The 18583-nt window shown below is 56.2% G+C and overlaps 1 protein-coding gene across 2 annotated transcripts in view; it reads right to left on the reverse strand.

Moving 5' to 3' along the window:
- Nucleotides 1-15419, reverse strand: part of TEX264 (testis expressed 264, ER-phagy receptor) — a 44195-nt gene extending 28776 nt beyond the window's left edge. Inside the window, exons 1-4 of one of the 2 annotated variants that reach the window (XM_049827009.1) lie at nucleotides 15306-15419; nucleotides 14176-14243; nucleotides 12689-12980; nucleotides 5888-6109 (exon numbers count right to left, since the gene is read on the reverse strand). In XM_049827009.1, coding sequence (XP_049682966.1) covers nucleotides 5888-6109; nucleotides 12689-12946 — 480 coding nt within the window. In that variant the 5' untranslated portion in view covers nucleotides 12947-12980; nucleotides 14176-14243; nucleotides 15306-15419. Of the gene's footprint in view, nucleotides 1-5887; nucleotides 6110-12688; nucleotides 12981-14175; nucleotides 14244-14538; nucleotides 15063-15305 lie in introns of those variants that run through there. The other variant, XM_049827010.1, reaches the window with a different exon arrangement.
- Between the last annotated feature and the right edge of the window lie 3164 nt (nucleotides 15420-18583).

The raw sequence follows: 18583 nt of genomic DNA on the forward strand, positions 1-18583 counted from the left end.
GGTAGTGATAAGTTCTGGATAAAGGTATCCTGCTCCCCATTCTCCCTGGGGAGATGAATATACAATTTTGAGTGGCCTTGGGTCAGTAAGGGCTCCACCTTGGGCAGTGGTCTTCAGCCCATGATCCCCAGAGCTCGCAGGAGACCAAAGGAGTTCGTGGGGACAAGCAAAGCTATGGTTGAGGAACAGCATCAGCAGAGAGGGCTGGGCATCTGTAGTACTTCCTAGACATCCAGAGGAAAACCTCAGGTGGGAGCTGATCAGCTGGAGCTGCCACTGCAATCGGGTCTCACACATGCAGACTGCAGCCTGGACTGCTCACACATGGCAAGCTGGTATTTAAAAAGGCTTCATTCAGAGCCCAAAATAAATAAACTAAATCAGCCAGGAGAAAGAATTCAAGTAGAAAAACATCCCAATAATTGAGCCCTCTTTGCAAATGTTTTACCAGCTGCCAACCCCTGACCCCAGCTCCCCAACACAGCCAAGCAAAATGATCGCTCCATGGTTTTGCCTTTAAAACACAAACCGTCTGGGATGGGGGCATAGCTACACAGACTTTCATTTATAAAAAGTGTGAGAAAAACGTCAACAGACCTGAGCAAAGCCAGCAACCGTGGCAGTGTGGTCAGAGGAGCAGGAGAGGAAAGATGAGGTGCAGCCATACTCACAAGGGCACTGGGCACTGGGAGTTAGCTACTGTAAAGGACCATGTTTACGTTCTTAGTCCCCTACAGTCAGAAAGCCGTTCACATTAAGAAGCCGTTCAGGGCTCTGGGCAGGGGAGGAGAGTCTGAAGGATGGCACAGATCCTGGACACATCAGCCAGGGGAAACCTCGGTGGCACCACCAAGAAGGGAGGAGAATTCAGCAAGTATTTCTGCAACGGATTTAGGGCAAAGCCAGACAATATAGGCTGAGGGTGTGGGTGAAATGTTTGCTCTTCCATGGGAAGATATAACACACAGCTCACAGCTCTAGATAACATATATTTAAAACATGGTAAAGTCCTGGCTGACAAACTCTCCACATGTCAAAGGGTGGTCTCTGGCCAGCTGGAGATGCTAGAAAGTCCCAGGAGAGACAGCAGGCTGTACCTGCCAATATTCAAATGGGTAAATAGCTACCTCAGGCAAGCGCAGGCTGGTCAGGCAAAGACTGAGCCAAGGCAAAATAAACTGATGGCTGTAACCGGACCAGATCACCAGGAAGCAAAAGAGACCGGCATAATTAATGCCAACCAACACCCATTTACAGCTACCAGATCCTGTTGGCAAACGTGATTTATTTTTGTGTGGATTGTGGGCTTGACTGGTAAATGAACCAGCACCTGTGCCATTCATTTGAACTCAGAGGATGTAGGACTTGGTACCACTTCCCACTTTTAATCAAGAAACTACAACTCCATCAAAGGACAGCAGCACATGTTTGAAGTCACTGTTAGCTGGCTCAGAACAAACACATGACCAGGGGGTCCACAGCAAGGGACAAGATCTCCAGAGATCTGTGCACCACAGCAATAAGACCATTGCTGAAATAAAGCATCCATTTGTGCTAATGACAAGTCAGAGAACTTTCTAAGCTGAAAATAGGTTTAAAAAAAAAAGTTCAAGAAAAGACCCAGGAATTAAGATTGGAAAATATGCCAGTGGAAGACTTTACAACCTCTGTGTATTTAGCTTATCAAATAGAGAGGCAAGAGGTGACCGCATCCTAAAGTGCCATAGCTGACAAGGGGAGCAAAGCTTGCTCCAAGCTAGCGGCCAAAGAAATAACATGTTTCTCTGTCTGTAAATGGGAGCAAGCCATGTCTTTCTAGCAGCTTATGGAGCGCTATACCTCAGCTCCCCGTAGATGGGGGGCCGAGATGTGGAGGAGCGTGGCAGCCTGTGCCAGGCAGGAGCCAACATGATAGCCTCACAAATCCTTCCTGGCATCACAGAGCCCATGCTGGCTGCTGCTGCTCGAGGTATGCACTGTAAAGCAGTGATTCACAAGCCCACGGAGGTGGGGAACATCCTAATACAGAGCCCGGAGGAAGGGAAAAAGCTGGGGGTTTTGCTGTAAGTTGGAGGATGCCTTTTCAAGACCAGCTAAAGAGATTAAACCCCAGTTTTCTAAGTTAGGCAGAGTCAGAGTTTGGAACCAACCAGCCTGTGCTTTGGTTCAGAGCAGGGTGCAAGGCAGCCAGGATGATGCTGGCATTGCTCTCCTCCTTCATCCCTCCACTTGCACATCCTCCTCAGCTGCAGAGAGCACAAAACTGACCCAAAACCCCACAGAAAAAGGCCAGGTTGAGCCAGTCACTTCTAGGGTTGCAGTGGGAGACACCTGCCAGCTCCGCCTCAGACGCGATTAGCCACCTCTCCAGCTGCCAGAGGAGCCCAGGGGTTCGGAAATCCAAGCCTGCCCACCTGGCAGTGCCCGCTAGATGCTAGCACAGATGCAGAGAGATGCAGGGACACGCAGCCCACCATGGAAAGCTTATTACACCCAAGCCAGGATAAATGCTTCTTGAAATGGCGGGAGGTTACAGGGGAATAACCCGCTCCCAGAGCTGTCAAAAAGGTTCCCCACCAGGGAAGAGCTTTGCAGGAGCTCTCCTTTGCATCCAGGAGTTGGGACTGCCAGGTCTGACCAGTAGCTGTGCCGTGGGGCAGGAGCGTATGCCCGGGGAAAGCAGGGCATACCTGCCTGGCAGCAGGGAGGAGCATCAGCAGGAGCTATTAGGGAAGAAATGCTTTCAAGGGACACTAAATAACCCCAGTCTATGCCTTAAATAACCTGCGCTCAGAGCAATGAGCCAGCATACTCTCCTGGGTTTCTTCAAAGGCGATTCTAGCCAGCAAGTTGCTGCTGCTGCCAGGCTGCCATCCCAGGGGACCGATGTTCTCTTACCTGCTGGGGATGGCTGCAGCCATTTCCCCACAGTTCCCAAAAGCTATGCCTGCACCCAAAGAGTCATGGAAATGCCAGCTCCTGAGCCCCGTAAGACCCAGGGGGGCAAGGAGGCATACTGCAAGGGCAGCCTGACCACAGTGCCTCCTGCTCAGTGCCAGCCCATCTCCTTTCCATCCCTAACAAAAGAGACTCTACCATCCTTTTTTTTTTTTTTCTAAATTATTGTTATAAATTTTATTTTTAATTTTCCCTGTCCCTCCAAAGCAGCAGCAGACTGGGACACACAAAGCCCAGACTGCTGAAAGCGGGCACCACCGCACCTGCACTGCTCAGGACACCTGAGCCCAGGCATCCCCAGAAACTTCAGCACGGCACCAGCAAGTCCAGAGGGAGCCACGCTCCCTCTCCACAGCCACCAGCCTTCGGCCTCAGGGGCCTGACATCCTCAACAGTCAGCCTCAGGGGATGCTGTGGGAAGGGCGCTGGAGGGCCACCCATAGTGGGGCTTCCTCCAGCTCTGCCCCAGAGTTCTCCACCACCTCTCACAGTCCTGCTCCCTCAGTTGGTCCCCAAACCCTCAGCTACTTCACCCCACACATCCCCTCCAGTCCCCTTCTCCTCCTATTCCCTTTCCCTACTTTTCAGCACCTCCAAAGCTTTCTCTACACTTCTTCCCCACCTTCCACCCTTCTCCCTGCCTTCTCCACCTCCCTCTCCATCCCCTGCTCTCCCACACCTCCTTCCTATGACTAGATAGCCATGCCATCCTCCCTCCACTTCAGCTAATTCCCTCTCTCCATGGGAGCCAGTGTTTCGTCTCTGCCGCTGAGCCCCCTTTCATGCATCCTGGCTTTTGCCATCCCACCCCCTTCCTCCCTGCGGCCGCCAGGACGGCAGCAGGGGTCCCGCACACTCAGCAGGCCTGACCCCTGACTCTCATTAACAGCACCCTTCTCAAAGAAGGCGCAGCGTGAAATAAATAAATAAAGCAAATCTCCGTCTCGCTGCTGTGTCGGGTTGCTTAAGGGAGCCAGGCGCCGGGGGTGGGATGAAGGATGCTATTTGGAGAAGCTGTCTCCATGGCAACCCCCATTCCCACCACCGAGCGGGCACAGGTCACCTGTTTCCATGAAAGTTTCCCCCCCTCCCTCCTGGTCCCTCCACCCCGGGAATTGCCAGCACAGCCCCAGGGGCACACATGGTCCAGCCCGCGGGAGAAGCATCGGGGATGCAGAAGCGGCAGGGATGCTGCTACCAACGGCCTCCGAGGTCCCTCATGCCATGTCAGAAAAGGCCAGGGCATCCCCACGGCGCAGCACGCAGGGACTGGCAGCACTCACTCCCCTCTGCCCCAAGGCAACTCCGTCGTCTCCCTGCCTGTGTCCCCACGGTCGGTCTAACATGGGTGGGGGGGCCACGCTCTGCTGCAGGACTTGGGGATGGACGCAGGCACGCACCCTGACACAGGTGCTGTTGGGACTGGGACAGAGATCAAAGTGTGTCCCCTCCCTCCGCAGGCAGCCCTGGGTGCTGCGTTTCCATATTATTTCAGTTATTTATTTTAATTGAAATCGGCCGCTCCCATTAAATGCTGCCAGGTGCTCCCAGAACAACCCATGGTTCCCTTTTTAGCTCTAACAACTCCATCTCTCATGCGACAGATGCGCTTGCCGGGACCTTTACCCAAGTAAGGCAGCGTCAGCCCCGCGTCGCTGAGCATTCCCGCAGCCAACCTGATGCTCCCAACCGTGCCAGCCCCCTCCCTGCATGCCCACGCGTCCGCCGCAGGGCTGGCAGCAGTGCCCAATACCCCCCGCACCAAAACAGCCGGCAGAGCTCCAGGAAGAGACATAGAGAGGATGGAGTGAGAAAAGGAGAATGGCAAACTGGTTCTGCACTCCACCAGCTCTCCTGCACGGGGGGGGGGCACGAGCAGCGGTGGTCTCACCCACTGCCGGCATTAACACATCTTCTGCTGGTACCAGCAGTCAGCTCCCTAAGGCCGTGGCGGACAAGAGGGTCAGCAAAGAGCCCCTGACAGAGGTTCTGGGGTTGGCACCCAGGCCAGCCATCCTGCAGCACAGCACAGGCTGGAGGGATTTGCATGGTTCCTCCACGGGGCTGGGAGTTTCGCCAGGAAAAGCAAGTTTATAAATAGTGCATTTCAACACGAACAAACGAAAGCGGCAGAACTCGACAGTCAGATAAGCCAGGGGCTGAGTGCCGGCCCCTCCCCAGCATCCTCCCCCACCAGGAAGGATGGTCCCTTCCCTCCATTGCCCAGCTGGCCAGGACCATCCTCGCTCTCCAGAAAGCCTGGATCTGCCTGTGTCAGATGTGCTGCTTGGGAACACCCTTGCTGCAGCTGGTCTGGCAGCCAGAGCAAGCATCAAAAAGACCAGAAGCAGGGGGGATGGCCACCTGCTCTGCTCAGGGGCAAGGGCGAACACAGCCTGCAGCAGCCAGCTGCCCAGCCAGGGCCAAGGGTCACAAATTTCAATGTATTGCTTGAAACCAAGTCTTCATAAGCCCACAGGCCAGAAAGTTTCTAACTTCTCCTCCCACCCCTGCAGAAGACAGCTGCCCCACCGGCGAGGCTGACACTTGAAACAGAAGTTTCACGGCACGATGCATTACACCAAAGGGGCACATACCTGCCAGATCCTAACAACAAGCTAGACACTCAAGGGGAAAACCAGCTTTTATCTCTGCATTAAGGAGAAGAGTAGCGAGCCGTCAGATGAGAACTTGCTTCTCGTAAACAAAAAACAGCAGAAAAGACACCCCTGCGCCTGTGGAGTGAATAAGAGGACATCCCTGCTGGGGAACTACCTGCCAGACTGCAAAAGGAGGAGATCTTGATGGTAGTGCCCGAGGGAAGACATCAAGAGATGACACATCAGAGCAGCCCTATCAGCTGTCAGCAAGAGAAGCCTCTGACAGTCCACCAAACACATGCAATGCTCTTCATGCCACACTTGCTTACCTTGATGTAGGTGTCAAGGGCTGGGTGGACACGGTTGACTGCTAGATGGATGGACAACGGCGTAGTGAATGGGAAAGTTGCCATGACCACATGGCTGGGAGCAGGGAAGGAGAAGATCTTGAAGCCATACTTTTGGAACCGCTTGATCTGCTCTTCCGACGGCTTTGCGTCTCCCTCGCTCAGGATTCGGCCTATGGCGAAACGGCACTTCTCCGGAGGCACCTGATTGAGGGGGACAGACAGACAGCATCAGAAGAAGAGAGAGGCTTAAGACTGGCCAAAACCTCAACCTGCTGAGCATGGAGGCAGGAGACCACCACAAACCAGGGTAAATGCAACGGTCCAGCATGATCAGGCACACCAAACCAGGGGGCTGCTCCTAACCAAGACTGATCCAGGCCCAAACTGTCCACGCTCCTCACAGCCTAAGCTCACCACCCAGTGGGGAAGGTATTGCTCCCCTCCTTGGAGGACAGAGGGACTTGTGGCAGAAAAGAACTAAACCCCAGCAGGCTGCTCACCCAAAGCCGCCCCGGGTGACAGCCACTGCAGAAAGTGTCTTTCCTGACCCCCCATCACAGACCCTGCTGTTGAGACATGCTCACTGCCATCCCCATCTGCAGGACACCCCTGCGATTCTGGGGGGGCTAAAAAGAGATGCGACCACAACCTGCCCAGCTTGCCTCTATCCCACCCCCAAGGAGGTCACCCCGCAGGGCCACCGGCGCACCAACAACCTCCTGAGCACACGACCCACCGGCACAGGCCACTGGCACTAAGCCAGAGAGAAATCTAGAGGCTGCTGGGTCCCTCCTAAGTGGGCACGCTCAGTCCAGCACAGTTTTAGGAATGGGGAAACTGAGGCATGTAAGACTTGCATGCAGGCACCAAGCTGTTTCTAGCAACATGAAGAGAAAAACAACCCCTTCCATCCTGGATCCCAACACCACACAAAACATAAAACATGCTCTCTTTCCAGATTTGGGGATGTCTCCCATTAAGACAGGAGGCTGCAGGGTTCTCAGCCCAGCAAGGGGGTGCTCAGGGCTGTGCTCCTGGCACAGTGACAGCCCACAGGACTCCAGCCATCTCCACACCAAAGCTGAACCAGGCCATAGCCTTCATTTCTGTTTTTTAACAAAATCCCACCACTCAAGTTCACATTTACCCATGGCACTAGGCAGGAACATGGCAGGGGGCAGGAGGGCCCAGGAACTGCCCCCCAATACCACCCAAGGACACAATGTGCCTTCCTACTGCTGAGATCAGAGCCCAGCTCCCTCCTTTAACTCCAGCCTTTGTCCCCAGCAGAGCTGCTGGTTTTTCCATCCAGCAGGCAGAGACAGAGCTCCTTCCTCCCAGGCACACTACCTAAAAAAGGAATGCAGGAAGAACAAGGGGTACTCGGGGCACCAAGGAAGGGGACACCATCTAAGTATTCATGCTTCCCTGCCACCTGCTCTCCAGCCTGCTGGATAATGAGACGATGTGGCAGCCAGCAACCAGGAGCAGCAGATGCATGAGTCTGGCCACCTTCTGCCAACCTCTTCTGGTGAGGGCTGGAGAACCAAAGTCTCCAAACCCCCACCACACAAGGCAGCAAAACTCACGAGGACCTGCCAGGACGCCTGAGAGCAGCAGCAGCAAGACAGACAGACACCCTGCAGGCGTTGGCATCACGAAGCTGTCGCGGGATGATGGGAGGCAGAGAGAGGGTGCAGGCAAGGCCAGCGTGTTACCACCTCCCACCCCCATGTGCCCACCAAGGGGATCTCCACTCTGTGCTCCCCAACCTCATCCCTAACTTTGCCTGTGCTAAAGCTCAGCAACGTCTCCTCCTGCAGCATAACCACCCCACACCGCACTCCTTGCCCCCCCCCCCCTTTCCCTTAAACACTCTTTAATGTTGCACGGCAGGACCATCCCGGAGGGGAATCACAAGCAAATGTAAATAGGAAGGAAGAAAACAGACTGCCAGAAACAGTAGCAGCAGCCATGAGGCTGGGGACTGGCGTGCCTGATAGCTCACTCTTGCCCTCCTGTGCTGCAAGAGGGAGCTGCAGACAGGGCTGTGCCGAGCATTGCTGCTTTGGGGCAGGGCAGGAGAAGCAGATCCACCCCAAAGACGGCAAGAGGTAGCAGTAAAAGGCATCCATGGGGAAAGGCCCAGATGAAGCAAGGAGATAAGGGAAATCTAGATAAAATTCCTTTAAACACAAAATCTCCATTTACATCCTCAGCAAAAACAGTTCAGGCCCAGCCCCAGAGCAACTGATGGAAGGACGTGAGTTGCTGGAGTGGGCACTACCACTCAGGCCAGGCATGTTTGCTTCCTCCCTTCCCCTTTTAACTTTCTTTTTTGTAGCATGCAGCCCCGCAGGCACTTTCTCAAGGACAGCAGCAAGGCAGATTTGCCTCCTCCCCTGCCTGGCAAAGCCTGTCTCAAAGGAGGGAAGGAAATACTTTGGTTAAAACCAGCCTTTCCCTAACAAAGTAATCATTTCGGGGTGGCCAGGTGCTGATCAAAGCCTCTGCTCCCTCAAGCGCCCTGACAGAGAAGTTTTACAAATGATTAGTTAATCTATTCGTCTACAGCTTTGCCCATGGGAATAAAACCCATTCCTGCATTCAGAAAGCGTTTTGGCCTCATCCATCCAACACTTGGACACAGACTGGTCACTGAGCATGCAAACATGTGGACTGCAGGCAAAAGGCCCTAGCGCGTGCCTACAGCTAAATGTGAGCAGAAGCACTTGGCTGGAGCTGAGCACAAACCCGCCTGCCACATCGAGTCCTTGCTGAGGAGTTATTTTTGTTCCTGCCAGAGGTGGGAGAAGGAGGGAGAAGTCCTCTGGGCTGCTAAATATTAAATAAAAAGGGAAAAGAAAAAAAAGTGCAAATTAATATTAATCTTGTCCATTAAAACACATAAAACATTGCTGGCAGGAATTCGGCAGCACTCAGGGAGCATCCTTGTGTGAATGCCGGAGAGCCAGGAGCCAGCAGGGAGCCCCGGGGACACCGGTGACGAAGGCTGCCTTGAGGCCCCGTGTGACCCCGAGGCAGCCCACATGCCACGGGGCTCTCCCCAGCCCCGCTCCCAGCCGAGAGCCGGCACACGGCCATTGCTTTCCAGCTCTGGCATCCCCGTCCACTCTCCTAGCAAGAGCCTCCTTTGGCCATGAGTCTGCCAGCACAGCAAATGCCACACTGGCGCGTGCTGGTCATCAGCCCTTTCCTGCCACACCACCGGGGGCATCAAAACCCTCAGGAGCCGGTGGCCAAGAACCAGGATCGAGGTGACTGTCTGGCCAGAGCCCACTGGCACTCAGCCAGGGACCCTGTGGGACACAGCAGGCAGCGAGCACGTTCTGCTGCCTGATGACAAAAGGTCTATTTTTGGTGACAAGTCAACATCCGCAGTGGGTGGCCAGCTCCAGGCAGATCAGCCTCTGCCAGAGGGTGCTTGACCGAGGTCAGGAGAGCATTGAGAAGGAGAAGGAAGAGGAGGAGATCATCTCTTCCTCGCAGACAAAAGGCAGCCTGGGTGACCTATCCCACCCCAGTGGGCCTCCAGGAACAAGGAGCCAGCAGCACACACCATCTCCCATGCCATCACAGCTACAGCAGGTACGAGCACCAGGGGCACCCCATGGGATGCCGGGTGCTCAGCACCTGAGCCAGCACACCAGGCACAAGTGTTGCAGTCCCCTGCTAAGCAACCCACCCAAAACTGGCCTCTTCTTCCCCTGCCTGGAGGCAAGGCAGCCCTCTGCCCATCCTGACCAAGGACATCCTCACTCCCAGCACACTGCCTGGCCTGGCCTGCTCATCGGTGAGACGCGAATCTCTGTCGGAACCAATTCAGGAGCCACAGATCAGCCTGTGGAAGGTCCCACCAGCATCCTAGTTGCTCTGGCAGACCAAGGTCTGACAACGTGCTCATGTGTGTCAGGCGAGAGGAGGGTCCTGCCACCATGCAGAGCCCCAGGCACCACAGCTATGTCCTGCACGGCCCCGCTGTGTCCCAGACACCACAGCGTCAATGAGGCAGGACGCTCAGGTCAATGTCACCTGCCCAATGTCATAAGCAAAGGCAGCCCTTACAGAGAAGGGCAAGGTCTGTGGGGCTGCCTGCCAAGCCTTTGGGGGCAGGTTAGGCTCCCATCACAAAAGCCAACCGCAACGGCCTCCAGAGCTTGGGACACCTGGTCGCAGAGATGGCTTTGTTGGTCCCCGAGAGCTTCCAGCACCCTCCAGGTTCACTCCACACACATGCAGCACCCAGAGCCTTCGCTGTGCCCATCCTGAGCACCACCTGTCCAGCATGCTCCAAGAGGAAGGCAACTCACCTGCCCAGCACCACCATCAGGATCTCCCAGCCTGACCCACAGGCCTAGGGCCACAAAGCTTCCAAAACATCTAGAGACCCACACAAATTCACTACCATCCTTCACGAAGGCCCCACCGCATTCTGCCCCGTGCGAGGAGCTCCCCTCAGCTCACACACCAGCTGAAGGCACTCATGACCCACACCAGATCAGTAGCCAGTCCACAGGCAAGTGAGTAGAGAACCCTCAGCAGGGGGTGGAAAAAAGGCCTTCAGACTAGTAGCATGCCCCAGTCCGGACCGGGCACCAGCTGGGCCACGAGGCAGAGGTCCCAGTGTGCCTTGACCACAGCAGGCCAAGACCTGTCTCCACCAGCTGAGGCCTGAATCCAGAGAAACCTCCCCCAGTCACCAAGACAGGCCTCCTTGGCCACCAGATGCCATTCAGCCATGCTGGCAGAGGTCTTCCCTCCCAAAAAAACTGACTGCAAAAGGAGAAATAGCTGGCTTCCAAAACCCCGGATGGCCGCCAGAGACCCAGAGACAAGTTCTGCACTTGCCTGCACAAGCCCCACTGCCTGCTCCAACCATATGCTGAGGGCAGAGATGCAACAGAGGCAGGGAGAGGAAAGAGACAGGACCAGAAAGAGGAGGCAGCTTCATCCTGCACGGACCGCCCAACTTTCCAGGGTCATGTAGGAGCTGCTCCTTCCCAGCCTCGCCTGGTGCTGCCAGGGAAATCGCTCTCCGTGCCAGCCATGGCAGGAGTCACCACAAATATCCTTATCAGTATCTGTGGGCCTCAGCAGTACAAGCTTTCACTAGCCCACGCTTTGGCAAACAGAGAGGCAAGGCACAGTGCCCAAGCGGAAGGTCTGCAGGGCAACCACAGGCATGTCTACATCATGTCCCCGGAGCAGGGCAGCACCAAGCGCAGATGCTGAGCCCTTCTGTCAGCATCGACTGCCCTGCTCTGCCCCCAGAGATGCCAAGGGAAGAAGCAGCAGCACTAGGGTTCTCAACTCCAGACGAGGACCTCGACACAAGGATAAGGGCACAAATTAGTGGCAGGGGAATTCGCCGCTCTGACCATGTGGGCTCTAGCACACCAGGCACTCCCCATGGCTCCCATGCCTCACCTTCTCCAAACCTGACACTTGCAGAAAACAGTGTCCAAGGAGGTCTAGCTGAACTCTGCCTCTGCCCATCTCATCGGGGGGAGGGGGAAGTCCTCTTTGCCACCCTCCTCCCCAGGCCAGGAAGAGGCACTGCAGTGTCTCTTCTCTGCCTCCCATGATGCAAAAGCAAAAACTGGAAGGTAAAGATAAGTCAGCTCGTCACAAAGACAGAAGGTGGCTGAGCACACCAGGCTCCACTGAGCACAGCCAAGCTCAGCGCTTCCTCACCTCTGATATCTTCCTGTCACAGTCCACTCAGCACTACGTTTTCATGGACAAGTTCCTTCTAAGCAGGTCCAACCCCTGGGAGCACCATCTTGCAAGCAATGAAATAGGGTTCCTAAAACAGGACCAGCCACCCCCAGAGCAGATACACTGGGCGAGAGCTATCAGCCCACTGTGCCCCACACCAGCCCCCAGCACATGTGCCCAAGTACACATGCACAGCTGCTGGCCACTCTGCCGTCCCTCCCCCCCACTGCATTCCTCCACGGTCACACTAGCTACTGCAGAATTACTGGGGAGCCAGGCTGTCTGCCACGGACAAATGCCCACATGCTGTTATTTGGAGACCCCAGTGCTACCTAGCATCAGCAGCCAGGCTCCTCATTCCCCAGCAAGTTCTGATGCACTTGTTTGCTCCTCGTCCTGGACTGTACCCACCGGAATACTTAGCTTTGGCTGGCAGCCATCAGGCAGTGCACTTTCTGCTCACCTCTCAGCCTGAAGAGCATCATGGACTAACTGTTTCATCAGCCAGGAGCCCTCAGCACGCATCACCTGAGGTTTCAGTAAAAACTCTCAGGGGATGAAAGGTCTACAGGGAAGCTCAGAAACTCATGAGAGCACTAGAAACGAGAGAAGGAGTATGGATGAGGACAGAGCAAGCTGAAGAGATGATCTGCTTTCAACCACAGAGCTGCAAGTCCAGAAGGAGCCTTGGCTGCACTTCACTGCAGCCAGGGGATGTGCCAAGGAATGCCTCACCTTGTGGTTATGAACATTGGCCTCTGCTCCACAACCAGATCCATTATCCTGTTCAGCAGGAGCTACCAGCAGATAGAAAGCTTTGCTCACCCAATGCCTTCCAATGAGGGTTATCCAAGAAACCATCTGCTTTTAGCTCCCTTTCCCCACAGAGCATCCTCTGTTGATCTGGGAGACCTTGTGAACCCCAGTGCTCATCTACGGAGGATGAGCTGCAAGTGCCTGAAATACAGCCAGGAAGCATCCCGAGCCAGGAACCTGGGTGCTGACCTCAAGAGTCTGCCGGCCCCACCAGGCACACCTTACCGTGTGAGGGTTGTCGTAGTAGACGCCAATGGAGCACAGCTTTGAAGAGATACTGCAGCCATCTGTGAAGAGCTGCCCGGATTCACCATACGCGCCTACCCTGAACTTGTAGGCCAGCGTGATGTTGCCAACAGGCGGGGAGCCAGCACTCACAACCACCTCCGTGAAGAGCCCCGAGTAGACAACAAAACCAAAGACGGTCAGCAGCAGCAGCACGACCAGCGCGGCAATCAGCCCAAGGAGCACCCAGTCGGACATGACGGACACTTGGTGCTCCACGCCTCCTGATGCACTAGCAGCAAGAGGAGAGAAGAAAAATGAGGGGAGTTAAGCTAGCACTTGGACAAGCAATTGCCCTCTAAAGATATTTATTTGCAGCAAAACACACCCACTTCCAATCCCTCTCATGCGCGAAGCTTAAAGACAGCGGTAACCCCTCAGAAACCTCCTGTATATTAGTCCCACATTGCATCAGCCTGTTCCAATTGGTCACCAGGTACAAATCATACTGCTTCAGGGCCTCTTGGGAATGAGGTGGTTATGGAGGGGGGACGGAGAGGCACTGTCCCCATTTCCCCAGAACCAGCCACACTGCTCATGTCCAGCCTTGCACCCAGGAGAAACAGAAAGCCACCCCGGGAGCCCACATCACCTAGCAGATCAACAGATACACAGCACTGGGCGAAGGATCAGGGGACCATAATAAAATAATTTATCATTTATAGATACCAGACGCAACATTGTGACCAGCACAGCTCCTTTGTCAAAAAGTCTAGAAGCCCAGGCCTTAAATGACCCAAACGAGGACCATGCCAGCTCAGAGCTGAGCGCTGCATCCAGATCCAAGCACCCAGAGAGGCTCAGAGGAAGCTGAAGACCCAGCTAGAAAAAACATCCCCGACATGCTCAGGTACAATGAATTACCGGTATTCCTTTTAGATGGCTTTTTTTTTAAACTAAAAGAGCTTTTGTAACCCCAGCCAAGGCTTCCTGTTTTGTTTGGTGTCTTTTCTCTCTCGTGCTGACTGCAGGATGCAGCAGCCTGGCAAACGCCTCCTGCTCGTTTTCACCCACCAAGAGCAACCTCTCTGGGGAGTTGCAACCCAAAGCATTGCAGGAGAGTTGTTTGTGTTTTATTCTCCCTTGAAACACAGTTCTGGTCACAAGGACTGGTTGCGACGCTCCCCTGGGACTTTCACGGGAGCTAGGTTTGAAAGCGAAGGTTGAAGTAAACAATTCACCTTTACCTCTGTGTTATAAACACACTTTGTCCAAACAAAGTTGTTCATGGCAGCTGCTGCTTGCACAGCTTTACGGCAACAGAAAAACCACATCCTGGTAGGAACTGCGGGAGGCTCTGCTCTGCTTGACCCCAGTGAGCACGGGTACAGCTAAACCAAGCCTTGCAGAGCTGGCACCACCGTCCACGCTTTTGGTGCCGCAGCAGTGCCAGGCTGGGCACCATCTCACGCCATGGCCGTACTCACCTGAAAAACCAGCTCAGCCCAGAAATGGTTCACGACATCTGATCCACAGGAGCGTGGGATCTGCGGCGCTGCGGCAGGAAAAAATAAATGTCATTGCTTCCTTTCAAACTCACAAGGCCAAAAGCAAAACAGTCACAGCAGAGCCCCCGAAAGGCGCCTCAGGGCTGCTCCCCAGAGGAGGGGGCGTCCTAAGGGGTGCCTTCTCCTACAGGACCCCCTGGGCCCGAGATTTCTTCCCAAAACTCTGCGGCTGAACGCAGGGGCACCAAGAAACACGGAAATTGGAAAGGAAGGGTGAAGGAGGACGACGTCCTGCAGCCGCCTCTGCTGGCGTCTCCCACCCCGGGCCGTCCTCTGGCTCACCCGGGACACCTGAGCCGCACCCGGTGCTGCTCCCGGGTGACCTCGCCGCGGAACGCTCCCGGACCGATAGCCTGGCCGGAGCTATGCCTCCATCCCGGTTCCCAGCAGTGCCTCGCCTGCTCCCTATGACCAAGGCAGATTTATTACTTCACATCACGGTTTGGGTGATTCTCCACCAGCCGCCAGTCCAACACCCAGCCCGAGGGGCCTGAAGACTGCCGGACCCAGAGGAGAAGAGGGTATTTTTGGCGATTCTTCCCGATTCCCGTGGCTCGTTCCCCGCCGGCGGCAGGCACGGGCGGTTTCCCACCTGCCCTCCTCACGGGCAGCGGGAGCGGAGCTCGCCCGGTCCCTGCCCGGCCAGGAGGCCGTGCCCCCCCCGCCCCCGGTGCCCATGCCCGGGCGGAGGGGAGGGTTCGACCCCAGGGACCCCAACAAGCGCCCGCGGCGGGCGGCACCGGGCCGGCCTGCCAGGAGGCGCAGCTCTCGGCCCCGCCTGGCTGCGGGCAGGCGGCAGGCAGCGCCCTCAGCACCGGCACGGCCCGCAACCCCCGACACCGGAACGGGGAGGGACCCGCCGAGCCGCCGCCCGGCCGGCGCCCACCCCCCCGGCTCCATGCAGGCCGCGGCCTGGGGGGGGGGGGAACCGGCGCGGCGCGGCGCTGGCCTGCGCGGCCCCGCCGCCGCCGTCCCTCCCCCACCTCCCGCAGAGACACCCCCCGCCCCGGTGACGGCCGGAGGCACCGAGCGCCCCCTGCTCTCCTCACCCGGGGCTCGCCGGTGACGGCCGGGCCGGAGCGATCCCGGCCCCTCAGGTCGCCCCGCCCCGCTCGCGCGGGGCCGCCGGGCCCGCCCCGGCTCTGGCAGGCGGCGGCTGCGCGGGGGGGGGGGCGGTGCCAGGAGAGGGGCGTGGCCGGGCGGGGCGGCTGGGCCGTGCCATTGGCGGAGGGGGCGGGTCTTCCGACCGGGGGCGGGGCCTGCAGAGCCGGGGAGCAGCTCGCCCCCGCGGAGGAGCAGCTCGCCCCGGCGGTAGGGCCGGCTCTCCTCTCGGAGCCCGCTGTGGCTCCCCGATACCGCTGGACGTGAAGGATAAGCAACGGCGTAGTGTCCTCCGCCTCCCCCCGTGCTAGGGCTGCGGCAGCTCGGCACGCGTCCCAGCGGAATGACCCCTGAGCTTCAGGCTCCGAAACAGCCGGAGACTGGAGTTAAAGGGTTCCTTCCCGCAGGCGCTGGACCTGCAGGTGCCACGGTGCTGGAAGAGGCACCGGCCGTGCGTCGTGGCCCTGACCGCAAGGCCTGGCCGGTCGGGGCGGTGGGCAGAGCTGCTCTTCAGCGCTGGGGCCCTTCGCACCAAACCCAGAGAGGGTTTTGAGCAGCCGCTCGCGGGTTCCTGCAGGCCTGGCCCTGGGCCTGTTGCAACCTGGCCGAAACAGCTTGGCTTCTGCCCGTGTTGGGGCTTTCCCACTGCCCAGCCGGAAGGAAAACCAGCCAGATACCTTGGCAGACACGGACAGCACTAGCCAACAAGGGGGAGCGCCAGCAGAGTTAAGAAAGAGTTAGACGTTTGTTTCATTCAAGGGTTTTGGGGCTTTGGCCAGACATTCTCGGATTGTTTGTCCTTACTTCAGCGCCATGCAGGCATGGGGCATTCCCCACCAGCAGCCAGGAGGCTGACTGCTTTCTTTTCCATCAGCTGGGCTTTATCACCCAGAGGGGAACCCCGTTAACTAGTTGCTAAAGACACACAAAGCTTCAGCCAGCACAGGAGCTGGTCAGGAGCACCATCATCTCCCACACCCCTCTCCGCCCCAAGCAAAGATGTACTTGGATGACTTGGGTCACAAGGCAGCTTCGCAGCCTGCTCCCACCTCGTGATACCTTTGGCAGCGGGCCCTGTCCTGCGGCTCCCCCGCGGAGCATGTGGCATCATGGAGCACCGGTGCTCAGTCTGCAGCCTTTGCTGCTTCTCAGACAACTCCTCGGGTCCCTGTTTCTTTTCAAGGAATGGGACCAAGCACAGTACCTGAGAGGAGCGAGCAGTCTTCCCCACCTCCTGCTCCCTCTTCGAGAGAGACATGCTAGAAGAGACATAATTCCCACCCTCCTTTTCTTTCCCCTGTACGAAACCAACCTTCGCACCTCTCTCTTTACACCAAGCTTTCTCCGGCCTCTTCAACCCTCTTAGCAAGGAAAGTTTGCTCTCCACTGGTACACCCAATGACCTGCCTGCCTGAGCCACCTCCAGGTGCAGCAACAAGCAGCGGTGGAGTTTGCTGCTGGCTCTCCTGATGTGGTTTCACATCCGTTTCCCATACGTCCCAACCCCCTTCATCGGGGCTGTTTGCAGAGGCAGTTCCAGGCACTGCTTTTCACCGATGTGAAGCCAAAGACCTCATTTATGAACAGTAGTTTGAAATACTGTAATACTTGCCTTTCTTCAGCAGCTTCCTAGTGAGGATCTCAAGGCTTTCTGTAAACTGGAATTAGTCAAACCTCAGAGGCCCTCCTTGTATCTGGCATTACAGCTCTTTTGCAGCTGGAAGAAAATATTTCAGTTTGGTTACGTGTCTCGCCTGGAGCCATGCAGTGAATCACTGGCAGGAAGAGGAACAGAACTCAAAAGCCATTTAACTACCAGCTCTGGCCATCAGACGCTTCTCTTTCCTCCACCCTTGAAGTTACTTAACCCAGCACACATTTAATACTTAACACATAGGTTTTGCCATTACAACAACAAACACTAAAATTTGGGTCTCATTTAACAGCTTCGTGCCTTTGCTCTGAAACAGTACATCGAGAAGAGCTGAGGCAGAAGGATGTAAAACATGCTTTCTGGCAGGCTCCCTAGTTGTCCTCACCTGCTCAGCACTGCTCAGCCATGTCGCACACCGACCTCTGTCCTCTGACAGTGTCAGCCAGCCAGGCCAGCTCTCCAGCGGGCGTCCTGGGGGTCTGGTTATGGTGGACACTTGGTTTATCGGCTTTGTGTGACAAGGTTTTGGGAGGGGGGGGTTACAGGAGTGGCTTCTGTGAGAAGCTGCTGGAAGCTTCCCCTGTGTCTGACAGAGCCAATACCAGCCGGCTCTGAGACGGACCTGCCACCAGCCAAGGCTGAGCCCATCAGTGATAGTGGTAGCGCCTCTGGGATAACATTTCTAAGAAGGAAAAAAAGTTGTGGGACAGAGAGAAACAGCAGCCAGAGAGAGGAGTGAGAACATGCAAGAGAAACAAGCCTGCGGACACCAAGGTCAGTGAAGAAGGAGGGGGCGGAGATGCTCCAGGCCCCAGAGCAGAGATTCCCCTGCAGCCCGTGGGGAAGACCCTGGTGAGGCAGGTTGTCCCCCTGCAGCCCAGGCAGGTCCACCGTGGAGCAGATCTCCACCTGCAGCCTGGGGAGGACCCCACGCCGGAGCAGGTGGATGCCCGAAGGAGGCTGTGTCCCCATGGGAAGCCCATGCTGGAGCAGGTTCCTGGCAGGACCTGCGGATCTGTGGAGAGAGGAGCCCACGTTGGAGCAGGTTTTCTGGCAGGACTTGTGACACCACAAGAGACCCACGCTGGAGCAGTGAGCTCCTGAAGGACTGCACACCGTGGATGGGACCCATGCTGGAGCAGTTCATGAAGAACTGCAGCCTGTGGGAAGGACCCACGTTGGAGAAGTTCATGGAGGACTGTCTCCCGTGGGAAGGACCCCATGCTGGAGCAGGGGAAGAGTGTGATGAGTCCTGCCCCTGAGGAGGATGAAGGGGCAGAAATAACATGTGATGAACTGACTGTAAACCCCCATTCCCCGTCCCCCTGTGCCGCTGGGTGGGGGTAGGTAGAGAATCCAGGAGTGAAGTTGGGCCCAGGAAGAAAGGAAGGGTAGAGGGAAGGTGTTTTGAGATTTGGTTTTATTTCTCATTACCCTACTCTGGTTGATTGGTAATAAATTGAGTTAATTTTCCCCAGGTTGAGTCTGTTTTCCCCATGACGGTAATTGGTGAGTCATCTTTCCTGTCCTTATCTCGACCCATGAGCCCTTTGTTGTATTTTCTCTCCCCTG

Source organism: Accipiter gentilis, chromosome 23, assembly GCF_929443795.1.
Source record: "Accipiter gentilis chromosome 23, bAccGen1.1, whole genome shotgun sequence".
NCBI classification, from domain to species: Eukaryota; Metazoa; Chordata; class Aves; order Accipitriformes; family Accipitridae; genus Astur; species Astur gentilis.